Source organism: Dendropsophus ebraccatus, chromosome 3 (assembly GCF_027789765.1).
Source record: "Dendropsophus ebraccatus isolate aDenEbr1 chromosome 3, aDenEbr1.pat, whole genome shotgun sequence".
Classification (NCBI taxonomy): domain Eukaryota; kingdom Metazoa; phylum Chordata; class Amphibia; order Anura; family Hylidae; genus Dendropsophus; species Dendropsophus ebraccatus.
In genome coordinates, this window is record NC_091456.1 from 166,494,113 (window position 1) to 166,510,533 (window position 16,421).

The 16,421-nt window shown below is 46.4% G+C and overlaps 1 protein-coding gene across 2 annotated transcripts in view; it reads right to left on the bottom strand.

Moving 5' to 3' along the window:
- Positions 1–9,723: 9,723 nt before the first annotated feature.
- The window catches only part of DHX29 (DExH-box helicase 29), a 28,437-nt gene continuing 21,739 nt past the window's right edge, over positions 9,724–16,421 (bottom strand). For both annotated transcript variants that reach the window (XM_069963054.1, XM_069963053.1), the window contains exon 28: positions 9,724–9,971. In XM_069963054.1, the coding sequence (XP_069819155.1) occupies positions 9,922–9,971 (50 nt within the window). In that variant the 3' untranslated portion in view covers positions 9,724–9,921. The remainder of the gene's footprint in view (positions 9,972–16,421) is intronic.

Consider the following 16,421-nt stretch of genomic DNA (forward strand, 5'->3'; position numbering starts at 1 on the left):
ATAAATGTACAAAAAGCCCATAGCGACAAGGGTCCCGCATTATCATAAAAGAATGGATTTATGTCTGATTGCTATTGTTTTTAAATTTTAAACTTTAACACTTATATTTTCGAGACGTCTAGGCTGGAGTGCGCATGCCCGGAGTAAGGTTAAAACCTTAGGTCATTTGAACCCAGCCAGCATCCGTAGAAGCACCGAGTGACGTGCGAAACAGCTGTCATGGACTAGTAATCAGCTGTAGCTTGGCGTCCCGATCCACTGCAGCATAAAGGAATACATGTTTTTTAAGGAAGATTAAATAAAGATTTTTTTCATTTTAACGGTGAGTGCCCTCAAGTTATTCTCTTTATTGATGATTTGCACATATTTTTTCCTGTGTGAGCACCTCCGTAAATTTTTCCACCTCCCCACACTGCTACCATGTTATTAGCCATCTTAATCGGATAGTGCCAGACCGCTGTATCTTATAGACTGTTTATTTCATATTCTCACATATTGCGCAGTGTTTTCAGACACCGTGATAAAAAACCAAGACAGATCGAAATGTCGGATGACGTTGGCTGTAACTTCCCATTGTGTCTTTTAACCCATTGCAGGACTATGTCATGTAATCTAGTCTCTATAAAGAACATGCACTTTTCCACTTATAATGTTGAAATTGAATCTTTGCTGCTATCATCGTACACACAGTAAGGTCTAATTTTAAGGTTTTACAGAGCAGTAGTGATGAGCGAACACTGTTCGATCGAATAGATATTCGATCGAATAGTGCGATATTCGAATATTCGATATTCGTACGAATATCCCCCGAATATTCGCTAAGTATTCGATAAGCATTCAAATCCCTCAGCTTCCGGTTTCACCCTCCAAATGGTCAAATAAATGTTTTTCACTAATCGAATACTTGTTCCCATAGACTTTAATGGGATCGAATATTCGAACAAATATTTGAATATTCGTGGGATATTTGTACGAACATTGAATATTCGAATATCTCACTATTCGCTCATCACTACAGAGCATCCTGTGAGGGATAAACCCTAGTCATATGTGATTGACTCCAAAGTCATCTACACATAGGGTTGTCTTCTACTAAACTGGACAGGTCTGACGGAGAAGAGGAGAGCTGGTGAGAGCAGCACCCCCAGCAGTCATTTATCCAGATCTACTGGCTGCCCAATAGACCTGTATCTATCTCTCAAAAAATTGACATTCTTCTGTTGGACAACACAGGTTACTTAGTCTAGGTACTTGAGGTAGATGAGTGTAGATTAGGGTTTTAGTTTGGCCTTGACTTGTAGAAGGCTAGGGGGCTACCGAGGGGCATTGCTTAAGTAGAATCAGATCTCTGGCTTGATAGAAATCTTAATAGAAGATACCTTTGCCCATGGTTTAGAATAAGATACCACCTCCTGCCAGACAGATTGCAGAGTGCCAGTTCTGGTAGCACAAGCCACAGGCTTGCACAACCAGGTGTAGCTAGCCACTCAAGGTTCCTCTAGATGGCCAAGCTAAGATCAATGAAGTACTTCGGCTTTATCTGAACTTTGCTCCACTGCAGACAAACTTTCTTGGAATGTCCTGACCAGGGCCGGCCTTAGGGGTGTGCGACCTGTGCAACAGCACAGGGCGCATCATCCCATCAATCAAAGGGGGCGCCACTGGGTGAACCCAGCGGCACCCCCTTTTAATGTTGGACAGGCCCACTGGAGGTTCGGAAGAGCTGCAGGGGCATCTTGGGAATCCAGGACACCTGTCCCGGATTCCTGGGTGAGCACAGCTAAGTGCGGCGGCAGGAGCAGCAGCAGCATCATCCGACACTTCCGGTACAGGCAGACTCTACAACACTATGTCTGTACCGGAGGAGAGAAGAAAAGAGGAGAGCGCCGGCTGCCAGGAGAGGCGCTGCTGCGGTAGAGCCTGTACTAGGTGAGTTTATTTGTTTTTTTTTATGTTGTTTCTGATGTTCTGTGGGGGGGATTACTATGGGGGAGCACAGGGGTAATTACTATGGGGAGCACAGGGGGGATTACTATGGGGAGCACAGGGGGGATTAATATGGGGAGCACAGGGGGATTACTCTGGGGAGCACATGGGGGGGAATACTATGTGGAGCACAGGGGGGATATTACTATGGGGAGCACAGAGGGGATTACTATGTGGAGCACAGGGGGGATATTACTATGGGGAGCACAGAGGGGATTACTATGGGGAGCACAGGGGGGTTACTATGGGGAGAACAGGGGGAATTACTATTGGGAACACAGGGGGATTACTATGAGGAGCACAGGGGGTATTACTATGGGGAGCACAGGAGTTATTACTATGGGGAAGCACAGGAGGGATTACTATGGGGAGCACACTGGGATTACTATGGGGAGCAGAGGGGGATTACTATGGGGGAGCACAGGGGGGGTTACTATGGGGATCACAGGGGGGATTACTATGGGGAGTACAGGGGGGATATTACTATGGGTAGCACAGGGGGGATTACTATAGGGAAGCACAGGGGGGATTACTATGGGGAGCACAGGGGGGATATTACTATGGGGAGCACAGGGGGGATATTACTATGGGGAGCACAGGGGGGTATAACTATGTGGAGCACAGGGGGATTACTATGGGGAGCACAGGGGAGGATTACTATGGGGAGCACAGGGGGATTACTATGGGGAGCACAGGGGGGATATTACTATGGGGAGCAAAAGGGGGATATTACTATGGGGAGCACAGGGGGGGATTACTATGGGGGGATTACTATGGGGAGCACAGGGGGATTACTATAGGGAGCACAGGGGGGATATTACTAAAGGGAGCACAGGGGGGATTACTATGGGGAGCACAAGGGGGATTACTATGGGGAGCACAGGGGGATATTACTATGGGGAGCACAGGGGGTTTACTATGGGGAGCACAGGGGGGTATTACTATGGGGAGCACAGGGGGGATTACTATGGGGAGCACAAGGGGATTACTATGTGGAGCACAGGGGGGATATTACTGTAGGGAGCACAGGGGGGATTACTATGGGGAGCACAGGGGCGGATTACTATGGGGAGCACAGGGGGAATTACAATGCGGAGCACGGGGGGGATTACTATGTGGAGCACAGGGGTATTACTATGGGGAGCACAGGGAGATTACTATGGGGATCACGGGAGGGGAATTACTTTGGGGAGCACATGGGGATTACTATGGGGAACACAGGGGAGATTACTATGGGGTTGCACAAGGGAGGATTACTATAGGGAGCACAGGGGGGATTACTATAGGAAGCACAGGGGGATTACTATGGGGAGCACAGGGGGGTTACTATGGGTGGCATAGGGGGATTACTATGGAGAGCACAGGGGGATTACAATGGGGAGCACAGGGGGATTACTATGGGGAGCACAGGGGGGATTACTATGGGGAGCACGGGGGGTTACTATGGGAAGCATAGGGGATTACTTTGGAGAGCACAGGGGGGATTACAATGGGGAGCACAGGGGGATTATTATGGGGACCACAGGGGGGATTACAATGGGGAGCACAGGGGGGGATTACTATGGGGAGCACAGGGGGGAATTACTATGGGGAGCACAGGGGGGATTACTATGGGGATGGCACAGAAGGGAGGGCACCTACTTTATACAAACTGCACAGAGGGGGCCACCTACTATATAAGGGCTTCAAAGAGGGGTTAGACTACTATATAGGGGCACAGGGGATCCAACTATTATATGTGCTGGAGCAAGGAGCCTAAAATATTTCTCTGGCAGATTCTGGAGAGAGGATTCATGGCCAGGAGAGGACTGCAAGATGGCCCAGGCAGAATGGAGAGAAAAAGTGAACGACTCTGATCAGAGAAGACGCCTCCTGTAAGTCACTGGATGTAACTGCACTCTCTTATAGGGTCTGTAGTGATAGTGTGTGTGTGTGTGTGTGTGTGTGTGTGTGTGTGGTGGTGGTGGGGTGGCGGCGCCAAAAGCAAATTCTGCACAGGGCGCCATCTACCCTAAGGCCAGCCCTGGTCCTGACTTGGAAAGGAATAGTCACCCCAAACGCAGGCAAGGTGTCCCTATATGGCAGTTATCCCACCTTTGGATTTAGCACTGCATAGTACTCTGAAACACATACTAGGTAGAACTCCTCTGTATAACCACCACTAGACTAGAGCCCGAGTCCTTGACATGGGACCTGGCCTCCAGGCCAGGCCCTGGAATGAACTTCAGCAAGAACAACTCTTGACATTCTCTCTCTCGAGACATAAACTAATTCTGGACTAGAGAACCACCTAAGGATCTCCAGGAAGCTTGTCTCCCATTGGTGGGGAAGCTATTGTAAAAAACTGAACCTAAGTGTTTCATAGGCTGTTGTGTTGTGTAGTAACCAGCCTAAGGATTGGTGGGACAGTAAACATAACAAGCATAACATTAAAGTGAACAGATCATCGCTGGCGTGGAGATGCCGGTGGCGCGGTCTTTTATTTCAACCGCCACCTGGTTCCCATGCTAGCCCCCAGTGTGACGGTCTCCCTTTCCCTCTGTGATGCGGCTCCATTAGAATCAATGGAGCCGCTTCACAGAGAGGAGTGCTCTTTGCCAGGCCAGTGGTCGGTCATTGTGCAATGTGAATTTTCGGTGACTCTTGTTTAACTTTCTGCCTAACCTTTTACAAAACACCCATAAAAATAGAATTTAAAAAAAATGAGAGCATCCATTGCCAGGAATACACCTTAAAATGTGTCTCTTTTCTCTAAATGTTTTCTGTCTCTTTTGTCTGGTGATGTCCTAACACAAGAGCGCTGTGACGGGAGATGGTTATGTGAGAGGCATGACGTGATGACTAGTCGCTCAGGTATGCTACAGTTAATTTCTTCTATTCATAGGAGGTGTTAGGTACTTTTCAGCAAACACAAGATTTCCTTCAGTTACTTAATACTCAAGGCCCGAAGTGGAGCAAGATTTATACAGCGGTTTGTGAGAGTAAATAATGGAAGGCTATCCCATTGTTTAATCATCAGGCCATTACATAAACTGCTGACAGAGCTCAAATAATAACAAATCAGAGCTGGGTATACGGCAGAGTGAGTGCCAAATACTGGATGTCATGTATAGCAGATGTGCCAGGTCTCCTCGCTGGGGCCACAACAGGGTAGAGGGAAGAGCGCAGTTTTCTGGGATTTTATTCTAGAAAGAAATTTTATTCTAGAAAGAGATTTGTAGCCAAGTCCAGGACTCCAACATATGTTAACACATCTTATTAATCATTTTGGCTGCATTTCTCCCTGGACATCAATTTTGATAGTGAAGTCATAACTATTGTGACCTCCAGTCTTCAGAATATACCTGTTTTCTGATCTCATTGGTTTTTATTTTGTGAATGACCTGCTTGGTGGTGGTCATTGTCCAATGATACAGTGTCACCTAGTGTTCAATATTAGTAATGATTTTGTATAGTATGGGTAAATGACCTAGTTATTTAATGTGTGTTATTTTCCAATGTTGCACTGCCACCTAGTGTCCAATATTAGTAATTAGTAATGATGTATTGCCTACATTTTCTTTTACTAAGTGGAGTAATATCTAGGGTCCAAAATTTGTAATGATTTTGTATAATATGGGTAAATACTGACCTGTTTGTTTGTGGTTTATTGTCTAATCTTTTACTGCCACCTAGTGTCCAATATTAGTAATGATTTTGTTTCCAAGATGATTTTTGTATAATTTTCTAAAGCCTAAACCCGTCAAGTCTCTTTTCCATGAGAAATATGCAATTTATACAACACATCACTGTAATATCTGACTGCAGAGGATCCGAAATAACTAGATCATTTAGAACAGATTTACATTAGGGTGCTAGACATGTGGATTGGCTGGTGCAGGTTAGGGTTTTAGCCAATATAGTCCACTGTGCACTATATGGAAAAAAGTATTGGCTCCCACTTTCATTGAATAAATTCCATTGTTTAGTCTTATTTCCACAGGTGTATAACTCCCAGCCCCTACCAATGCAGTCATCTTTACAAACATTAGTGATACAACGGGTCCTTCTATATTGATCACTGACACCAACATGATGCTGTAATAGGACGTCACTGCTGAAACAAGTCAGTTCATAAGATTCCCTCTCTCCTAGATCTTCCACCTTCACATGTGAGTGATATTATTGGGAAATAGAAGGAACCAGAACAACTCAACCACAAAGTGGAGACCACATAAAGTTACAGAGAAGGTTCACTGAGTGCTGAGGACCATAGAGCATTTAAATTATCCATAAATGCAGAGACATGACCTTCTCTGGCATTAACATCAGCACAAAAACTGTGCCCCACTGGGAGCTATATGGTATTGGTCTACTTGGGTGAGCAGCTGCATGCAAGTCTTACATCAGTAAGCTTAATGGCAAACGTTAGATCAAGTGGTGTAAAGTCGCCGCCACTGGACTCTAGAGGAAACGTCTTCTGTGGGGTGACGGATGACACTTGTCTAGGTTTGGTGAATGCCAGGACTGTAAGATTGCATTGGGCCAGCCGTAAGGTTTTGTGAAGGAGGGAAAAAGGCCCTATTCCACCAACAGATCTGACGACAGATTATCTGCCAAAGATTTGAAGCCAAACCCAGGAACAGACTATAAACAGAGAACAGGTCATAAAGGAAAGACTGGATTTCTCCTCTTTTCAAATCCACTCCTGGTTTTGGCTTCAAATCTTTGGCAGATAATCTGTCGTCAGATCTGTTGGTGGAATAGGGCCTTAACGCTGTGGAATTAATTTTTAAGGGGTTGTTCCAGGTAATTTAGTTCCAGTGAAGAGAAATCAAAATCCTTCAGCACCAAGACATTTCAGACAATTATCACTTCCAGCTTTGTGAGAACAGTTTGGGTTCGGCTGTTTCCCATTCCAGAATGACCGGGAAGGTCCATAGGCATGGAAGGGGGAAGTCTGGTGTGGAGGAACTTGACTGCATCCAACACCTCTGGGATGAACTACAATGTAGATTGTTATCCCGGCCTCTCCCCAACAGCAGTGTCTGACCTCACAAATGTGGGAAAATATTTCCACAGAGACCTCCGTAATCTTGTAGAAGACTCTTCCCGGAAATTGAGCTGTCGTACCTGCAAAGGGGGAATAACTCCAAATGGATTCTTGTGACGGATCTGGCACAGCATTATGGATTTCATCAGAAACAGAAGCCACAAGGCTGATGTGAACACAGCCACGTTCTTGTTTGGCCTAACGTACATTTTAACATTACCTTAGAAGTTATTAATCACCAAGTCTGACAGATCAGCAAGAACTCTGCAGATCTCTACATAAACACCATGAGGTCAATTCACTTGATTTCTGACAGTGTTACAAGACTCTGAGCAAACAAGAACAGAGAACACGGCGCTCAAGTGAGAACAAAAGAGACGACAGGTGTTCTTATAGCAGATTCTGAAATGTAAAGAATGTACAAAGTGCAGAGGAGGAAATATCACAGACTTTTATTTTAGTTTCCTTATCCCCTCACTAGTTATACCTGAGAAAATAGGAGACAGAGCCAACATTGGTAAGGAATAGAGATGAGTGAACCGGATTCGGGTTCGAGTCGATCCAAACCCGATCGTTCGGCATTTGATTAGTGGTGGCTGCTGAACTTGGATAAAGCTCTAAGGTTGTCTGGAAAACATGGATACAGCCAATGACTATACCCATGATTTCCACATAGCCTTAGGGCTTTATCCAAGTTCAGCAGCCCCAGCTAATCAAATGCCGAAAGTTCGGGTTCGGATCGACTCGAGCATGCTCCAGGTTCGCTCATCTCTAGTAAGGAAGCCTAGTAAGAAAATATTAGCAGAAAAGATTTAATAATAAATTACTCCGCACACATTTTGGACTCATTTAGATGACAGAACCGAACAATGATGAACGTGCACTTTAGGAAAAAAAAGGAAAATATCAAGCATCTTGCAGAGTTAACACTGGTCAAGTTAAGCAGAAAAATACAGTAAATGTTATGAAGCCAACTTCCCTCCATATGATAGCTTATGTGATTCCTTCGTATTTGTACATCACCTCAATAATAAGAAAAAAAAAGACTTCTAAAGTCTTGGCCACTAGGTGTGTCACTTTTTTGCAAACTGCCATTTACTGCCCGTTGTAGACTTTGTTTGTCTCTAGTAACAGAAAGACCAAGACAGAACAAAGGAAGTGGGTGTGGGGTGTAACTAATGATATGTGCAGGATACACAGAGAAATCCAGAGGATCCTCACTGTTCCTGAAAGGTAAATCAAGGCTTCCCTCTTATCTCTGACTACCCATAAAGTTTTGGCCAGTTGACCCCTGCGTTCTTACTACTATATGTAGTTAGTATATGTAATTTCCTTACCTGTAGCTTGTCATCATTAGCAGTTCACTGCTTCATGTAACATTTTCTCTCCTGTAATCCCCCTGCAGTTTTTTTTTTTAAATTACTGCTCACAAAGCACCTTGCAAACCCAGAGAATTAGTAACCCTTTCTTCCCCACACACCACCTATAAGTAGTGTACTGTAAATCATCTCTCAGGTCAGTGACAGCCTTTTTCAATCCAGTACACTTTTATTAGCACTATGTCATAGCATAGCAGAGAGGATTATGTGCTCTGGCAAGTAAAGGAAAGGTGCCTGTGCGTGCACTACTGGCAAAACCCCGGCTCCTGCCTCCTGAAATAAAGGGAATAAGAAATATCTGTGCACCATGAAAGGGGCTCAGTACTAAAACCACTTTGTTACCACTCTTCTAAAGGGTTAATCCAACAAAACCAGGAGGATCTTTCTCCACAAAAGTATATATCTGTCTGCTTGGCTCTTCCTTTTCTATATCATACATACAGAGTAACCTATGGAAGGGGAAGAAGCATAAAAGCTGTGAAGGGGTGGAAATGTAGCCACCCATCCGCAGCTGAACTGCAATACCACACACAACCTGAAGACAAGGGTGGTGGTGTTTTTTGCAAGAAAGTAGCTGTGCCTATTCTCATTCCCTTTTAGGGCGTCATCTTGCCTAGAAAGTACATCTTTAAAGTGACTTAGGTTCATATTCCTATAGAGACAGCAATCAGCTGATGATCGTGTCATCGGCTGATCATTTATTTAGGTTTAAACCTAAAATCATCAGACCGACAATTTCACAAACCCCATACTTTACCTAAGCATGTTGCAGGGCTTCTCCTGCGCTCCTTCTTCCTCCCGGTCCTGCGCGCAGCAGCAGCTTGTCACACCGCTGACACACCACTCAGCCAATCAATGACCAGGACTGCCACGGCCAGTGATTGGCTGAGCAGTCTGTCAGCTCAGACAGGCCGCACCAAAGCTGCTGCGGCGCGGGACCGGGAGGAAGGAGCGCAGGAGAAGCCCTGCAACATGTTAAGGTAAAGTACGGTAACGATATCCCTGCAGCCCTCGCTAAACGATTATTGGCCGTGTAATTGGCCCAGTAAACCAGTGCCGATCTAGCAGATCTGCACTCGTTTACATTACTGATCGGGACCCCATCGGCCCATGGAATAGGACCCTTAGTTATTCAGACAATGAATGTCCCCTTACAAGTGTACAGATAATTACCAGTACGTGTCTACTTGCATACAGGTGGCTGAATTAATCTGCGAGGATACAACATCATAGCTCAGAAGCTAAGGGTACTAGAATTTATAGTGAGTCTCCTTTACTGACAGACGATCACACACAACACTACACCAGACACATGCATATGGCACCGTGTAATTTATTTCAAACTCTTAAAATGGTTAACACTGGCAAATGCACAAAATAGTCAGATATTCTCTTCAACGCTGCATGCAACATTGAGAAGAGGAAGAAGTCCTACGCAGCAGAGCTGAAATACCACAGGATTTAAATGACCATGACTCTGCCGGGCTCAGTACAGCAATCCTTGGGATTGGAATCCTAGCAGCTTCACTTCTCTGTTCTAATCAGTTCCTTGATGACTCGTAAGATCTCATCATCTGTAACAGCAAAAGGACAAAGATGAAAAAAGAAGAGAATATAGGTATGGAGGAAATCAAATGCTATGGATAGAGATTAAGAAAAATATATGGTCATCTTAGTTCTCAGAAAAAGTGCCACTCTTGTCCATGGGCTGTGTTTGGTATTGCAGCTTAGCCCCAATCAAGTGAAAGCTGCAGTACCAGATACAGCCAATGCACAAGAGTGGCGCTGTTTCAGGAAAATAAAACAATCATATTTTCACATCTTATATTTGGTAGGAGACAAAACTCAGGTTTTAAGGTGAACAAATTCAGCATTTATATAAAAAAAATGCTTGGATCTGTATGATCTATACTAAACACAATTCTATTGCCCATTAGCAAACCACCACTGAGAAAAGGGACAATGAAGGAGCAATAAACATAACAGAAACATGTAAACACTACACTACGTCTGTGTTCACACTGTGTTTTGTCTTTTTTTTTCTGTTTTGATTTGTCATCTTCCATATTGTTCAGTGAGTTCAAAACAAAAATAAAAAAAAAAAATCTTTGCATTTTATGCTGGGATTTACAATTGTAACATATACATTCCTATTATTGAAATATATGTATATATAACTCAAATTTACACCAATCAGAGATTAGATTGGATATTCCAAGAATAAAAATTATGCCCCAACTGCAGAATAGGGGATAACTAGTTGATCGTGGGGGTCCTACCACTGGGAACCCCACTGATACTGAGACTGCAACGATCAGCCAACATGAACGATGTCGGCTGATTGTTGCTCTCAATTCCACGGGACGATTATCGGCCGAATACGGACAATAATCGTTCTGTGGAATAGGGCCTTTAAAGCTCGATGGCAGAGGTGCTGGGTGTCACAACCTGCTAATCTGACACTGATGGCCTATGCTCAGGATAGGGAATCAATAGAAAAGTCCCTGAAAACCCCTTTACTTGTTCCTGAATTTTCTCTTGGTTCAGTGTCCTTTTCGTCAATTGCTCTAAAGTCATCTTATGGGAATACTGCAAGATAAGATTAAGCAACAAAAGAGGATTTTTTACTCACCGTAAAATCTCTTTCTCGTAGTCTTCATTGGGGGACACAGATACCATGGGTATAGGCTGCTGCCACTAGGAGGCGCTGACACTAAGAAAGAAACAAAGGAAGTGACTCCTCCTGAGCAGGATATACCCGCCCACAGGCACTGAGGTAAACCAGTTTGTGCCAGAGCAGTAGGAGAAGTCAAGAACAGGTAAAGTAGGAATAACACCAAAAACTGAGAAAACTACCATACCGATGAAAAACCCAAAAGAAAAATGGGTGGGTGCTGTGTCCCCCAATGAAGACTACGAGAAAGAGATTTTACGGTGAGTAAAAAATCCTCTTTTCTCGTGCGTCTTATTGGGGGACACAGATACCATGGGACGTCCAAAAGCAGTCCATGGGGTGGGAAAGATAACCGCTAGACAAGAGCGCTTGGCGAGAAGCCACAAAATAGCACCAACACAACCATCAAATAGGAATAGAGCAAGGGTTGATGCTGAATGCGTCAGAGAAAACCCCGACAGGTCCGGGGCAAAGGAAAGCGGGTCTAGTCCCTGGAGCAACGTGCTGCACTGCAGAGTGGGTTGTGGCCTTCCTAGAAGCCAGCAGCATGATGTAACATTGAGTCCAACAGAACTAGTAGGCTAGATGTGGGGAAAAAAGCAGACGCCCAGCCAAGTAGGCGACCACAGGCGGCAGGGACTTACTCTGAGGTAGAACAGAAAAAAGGCAAATACAACCATGACGGGAGAGACTGGAAAGTGTTTCGTGGCACCTAGAGGCCTAAGGCGTCAAATAAAGGAGAAAGGACTGAGAGTCTCTCATAGAAGGTGCCACATGAGATGCAGGAGAAGCTGCGTCCCTGACTATGGAGCAGGGAAGAATGGCCAGGCTGGAAGCTCCATAGGCCTAGGAGTACAGTCTTCACTGTGAAGAGAAAGCCATGGCCTATGACATGAGTTACCCCATCTGAGAAACACATACATGTTAATAAGAATAAAGCTTTCCAAGCATAATGCAGTCCAGGGAAAGAAGGAGAGGGAGAAAAGAAAACCGTGATCTGAATCTTGAGCAAGTTGTCCTGAAAAGAGTACAGTAGTACCTGGTACCCCGCAGTGTCTGACAGAAAAGATGAGCAGAGGAAGCCGGTAGGCTGGGAAAAAAACAACTCCATGGGCTGTTAAAGCCTCAGAAAGGAGGTCGATCATATAAAACACTCCGCTCCAAGGAAGCCTAGAGGTACTCGAGAGCATGGAGTCAAAGAAGAAAACCGTCGAGGGAGGTCGAGGTAAGGCTGATGGGCACGGGAGTTGTCACAGGACAATGGGAACAACAGTTAATACATAGACTAGAGTCCATATGTAGACTAGATCTAGAAACCAACGCCTCAAAGGGTGAGCAGAGACGTTGCTTGAGAAAGGAACCTTATGCGGGATCCAATGGCCACATTGAAGAGATTAGCGGATCAACCAGCTCAACCGGATCCCTAGGCAATTGGAAAGGCGAGAGCCAGATGCATTCTGGTGGACAGAGCAACAGGAAAACAAGGGGACTTTAATGGTTAATGAGAAAAGATGATCGAAAATTGGCAACTTGCCGAACAAATGAAGCCTGGCCAGAATGCAATAGGTTCGGAGACGATAGAGCCTTAGGTAGGGCCAGACATGGGCCAGTGAACAACCCTGTTTGCAAGTAGAGGAAATCTTTAAGGGAGAAGTTCTCGAGGACTCCACATGGGAGACAAGATTAGGGAGGGGGACCGGGAGTCCCATCTGGAGAGCATGGCAGGTCAACAAGAAGACCAAGGACAAGCAAGTCAAGCAGGAGTGCTCATAGAGGCCAATGAGGGCTGAAAACCCACACCTGCCTGTCGGAAGAAGCAATCTCGGAATAACAGTCCTCTGGAGGACTGTAGGATACCTATTATACTAAATATTCCATCCTCACGGAGGAGAGAAGGACTGCTTGAAGATTTCCTGACTGAGTAGTAAAAAACCAAACCTAGGATAGGGGGGTCATGCACAACAGTGTGCTACTCCAGAGCGTAAGAATAACTGTGTATGCGGGAGCACTGCAAAACCCTGAACTGAGAACAACAATGCTTCATAGTCCATATGGCCAAAAAAGGACACTTGGAGAAGCTAGACCACAAAGGGACCATACACCTAGGCTTAGGACGGTAGAGAAACAGTACAGGCAGTAAACAGGAATCCTTACCCTGTGAGACTGCAGCTGCCTAAGAGAGAGAAGACTAAATACTAGCCATGTTGGCCATAGGCAGATGCAGAAGGAGAAGTCCTAAAGCAGCACTGTGAGTCATGTAGGCAGTCGATGTCCTACATACACCAGGGGTAGAAGAAACCCTTACTGTTTTACCTGAGGAACCGAGAGGCCTCACTTCACCCAGATCAAAGAGAAGAGGCAATGTGGCTGGTGCTGACCAAGGACAGCTTCCTGAAGTAGAGCACCATGAGACAATAAGAACAAACCTCGCTGAGGGCCATCCGCAGTATAGCAGAGGGGACGGTCTAGGCAATACAATACTACTACTGTTACCAAGCCATACTACTGGGTAACAGCCAGTGAAACAAATGCCAAAACATGGTAGTTATGCCCAGATGAAGGACAGAAGAACCACCCTGACAGTACCAGGATGAAATAGTGACTGTACCTATATGCTGCCGGCCACTCAGAGGACCAGAGTATGACAGTACAACAGTCCGGAGGCAGGTAAAGCAGGGGGTTCTGTACCTTGTGTAGTGGGACACGTAGCAGGATGCTCGGGCTTTAGAAAGGATACGGCCCGAGAGGAATAAACCAAGGTTACACTGCCCGAGAGCAGGTAATGAGACTTGCTAGTGGAAACATACAGAAGACGAAATGGTGTGGTAACAAGTTACCCTATGATGATCCCCTGAAGTGACAGGCACCGATCATGGGAGTCCTACGAGGATGAAAGGTAATATACAGGGTAACACGAGCAGAGTAGCTGCAAGCAGTAAGTAACCAAGGACCAGCATTCAAGAGATACAAATCCCTGGACTGGAAGCAGGTAATGTGCCTGGTCAGACCTGTAAACTAGACAAGCAAACAGAAGCCTACAGGGTGTGCTCTGGGAGCAGGGAAGAGAAGAGGACTGAGTCCCAATGTAAACGAGAACTGGACACGAGAAATGCCAAGCATCACCACTATAATGCACTATAATGAGTGGACCTGAAGAAGGTGTATTACATCGTGTAACAGAATACCACAACCTGTGCACACCAAACTACAGGTAATGTAGTTGGAGCCATATCATGCAACAGAGGGCGGAGCTCTGAATCACCTTGTACCACCACCTGGGAGGTGATAACGTGTCCAGTTCTATGTCTCTGACATCATGTAGTAAAGGAATCTATGTCATGAAGATGAGAGGCAGGTCTGAAGCACCGCCCGCTAAGGGGTGATGTGAATGACAGGACATGTGTCGTGCTTGTGACATCCTGTAGCAGAGGGGGTAGCTCTGAGTAACACAGGAACAATGATTGGCAATGGGTGATGTGTCTGGTCCCATAACCTGTATGACCAACCATGTAGCAGACGGTTCTCCTGGTTGGGAAACCGTGTAGCAGAGGGTTCTGCTCAGAGCCCAGATACACCGCCTGGAAACAGATAACGTGTCTGGTTCTGTGTACTTACCGTGACACCGTGTAGCAGAGGGTTCTGCTCAGAGCACAGATACACTGCCTGGAAACAGATAACGTGTCTGGATCCGTGTCCTGCTCGTGACACCATGTAGCAGAGGGTTCTGCTCAGAGCACAGATACACCACCTGGATAGCAGGTAACGTGTCTGGTTCCATGAACTTCTCGTGACACCGTGTAGCAGAGGCTTCTGCTCAGAGCTCAGATACACCACCTGGATAGCGGGTAACGTGTCTGGTTCCATGTACTTCTCGTGACACCGTGTAGCAGAGGGTTCTGCTCAGAGCACAGATACACCACCTGGATAGCGGGTAACGTGTCTGGTTCCATGTACTTCTCGTGACACCATGTAGAAGAGGGTTCTCAGAGTACAGATACACCACCTGGATAGCGGGTAACGTGTCTGGTTCCATGTACTTCTCGTGACACCATGTAGCAGAGGGTTCTGCTCAGAGCACAGTAAGCTCCGTCTAGTAGTGAGTAACGTGTCTGGTGCAGTGTCCTACTTGTGACACCATGTAGCAGAAGGATCTCACTGAGGACACAGAAACACTGTATGGTGATGGGGAATGTGTCTGTGCGTATGTGGTTGGAGGGGAACCAGAATGTGTATATAAGTATTAATGTAATCTTAAATATATAAAATCTGACACAGAGGGGTCAACCAGCACCAAAAATGCTGGATCTGCAGACCAAGGATTGCTGGAACATTATATGGAACATTGGCCATAATAAAACATGATGCAAGCCATTCTTATATATGTAATGGTGTAATAACCACTTCCACCAGTAGGTGGCAGGAGAAGCTGCTGGGAATAGAACAGTGTGTGTGGTAGCTCTCCCGGGAGAGAACACGAACACACACACACAGACACACGGCAGGATGCTGCAGTCCGCAGCACCCGAAAAGGGGCGGGGCAACCCGGGAGGGGGCGGGGCATCACAGTGAAGGCTCCATAGAGTTAAAAAGATAACAAAAATGGTGATGCTGCGGCCCTTACGGCATCCGAAAGGGGGCGGGGCCTAACGGGAGGGGGCGGGGCATCCCACAGTAAGTCCCAGCAACTTAAGAAAAATGTCAGGATGCTGCGGGCTGCGCGGCTCCCGAAGGGGGCGGGGCCTAACGGGAGGGGGCGGAGCATCCCGGGGTGCAGAATCAGCCACATAAGATACAGGGCTGGATGCTGTGGCCCACGCGGCACCCGAAAGGGGGCGGAGCCTAACGGGAGGGGCGGGGCATCCACAGTGCAGTAGTGCAGGCTCAGCAACCTAAGAAAAATGGCGGGGTGCTGCGGCCGACAGGGGGCGGGGCCTAACGGAGGAGGCGGAGCATCCTCTAGAGCAGGTACTCCAGACATAGCCACAATAGGGAAAAAAGGCGGGAAACTGCAGCCTGCACAGCACTGACAGGAGTGGGAGACCCCTCACTGTACACCCCATGGCACCCAGAGAGGCACCAGTACAAAATAAAATGGAGGAGGGGGCTGGCCTGTTACTGACTGAGGAGAGAACCACAGAGGTACAGTGACCCTGAGGGAGTGGAGCATGGGGAGATGGAGAAATCCCTGTGTGAGGAAAGCATGGCCCGGGGGTTGTCTATAAGAATACAATGGTGGCCTGGGAGGGTGGGCAGGGGGAATATACTCACCATATAGGAGCCCATACTCACCATTGCCGTCTTCAGCCGGTGGGTGCCTCACCTTACGCGCCAAGCTCTGGGGGGCGAGGCG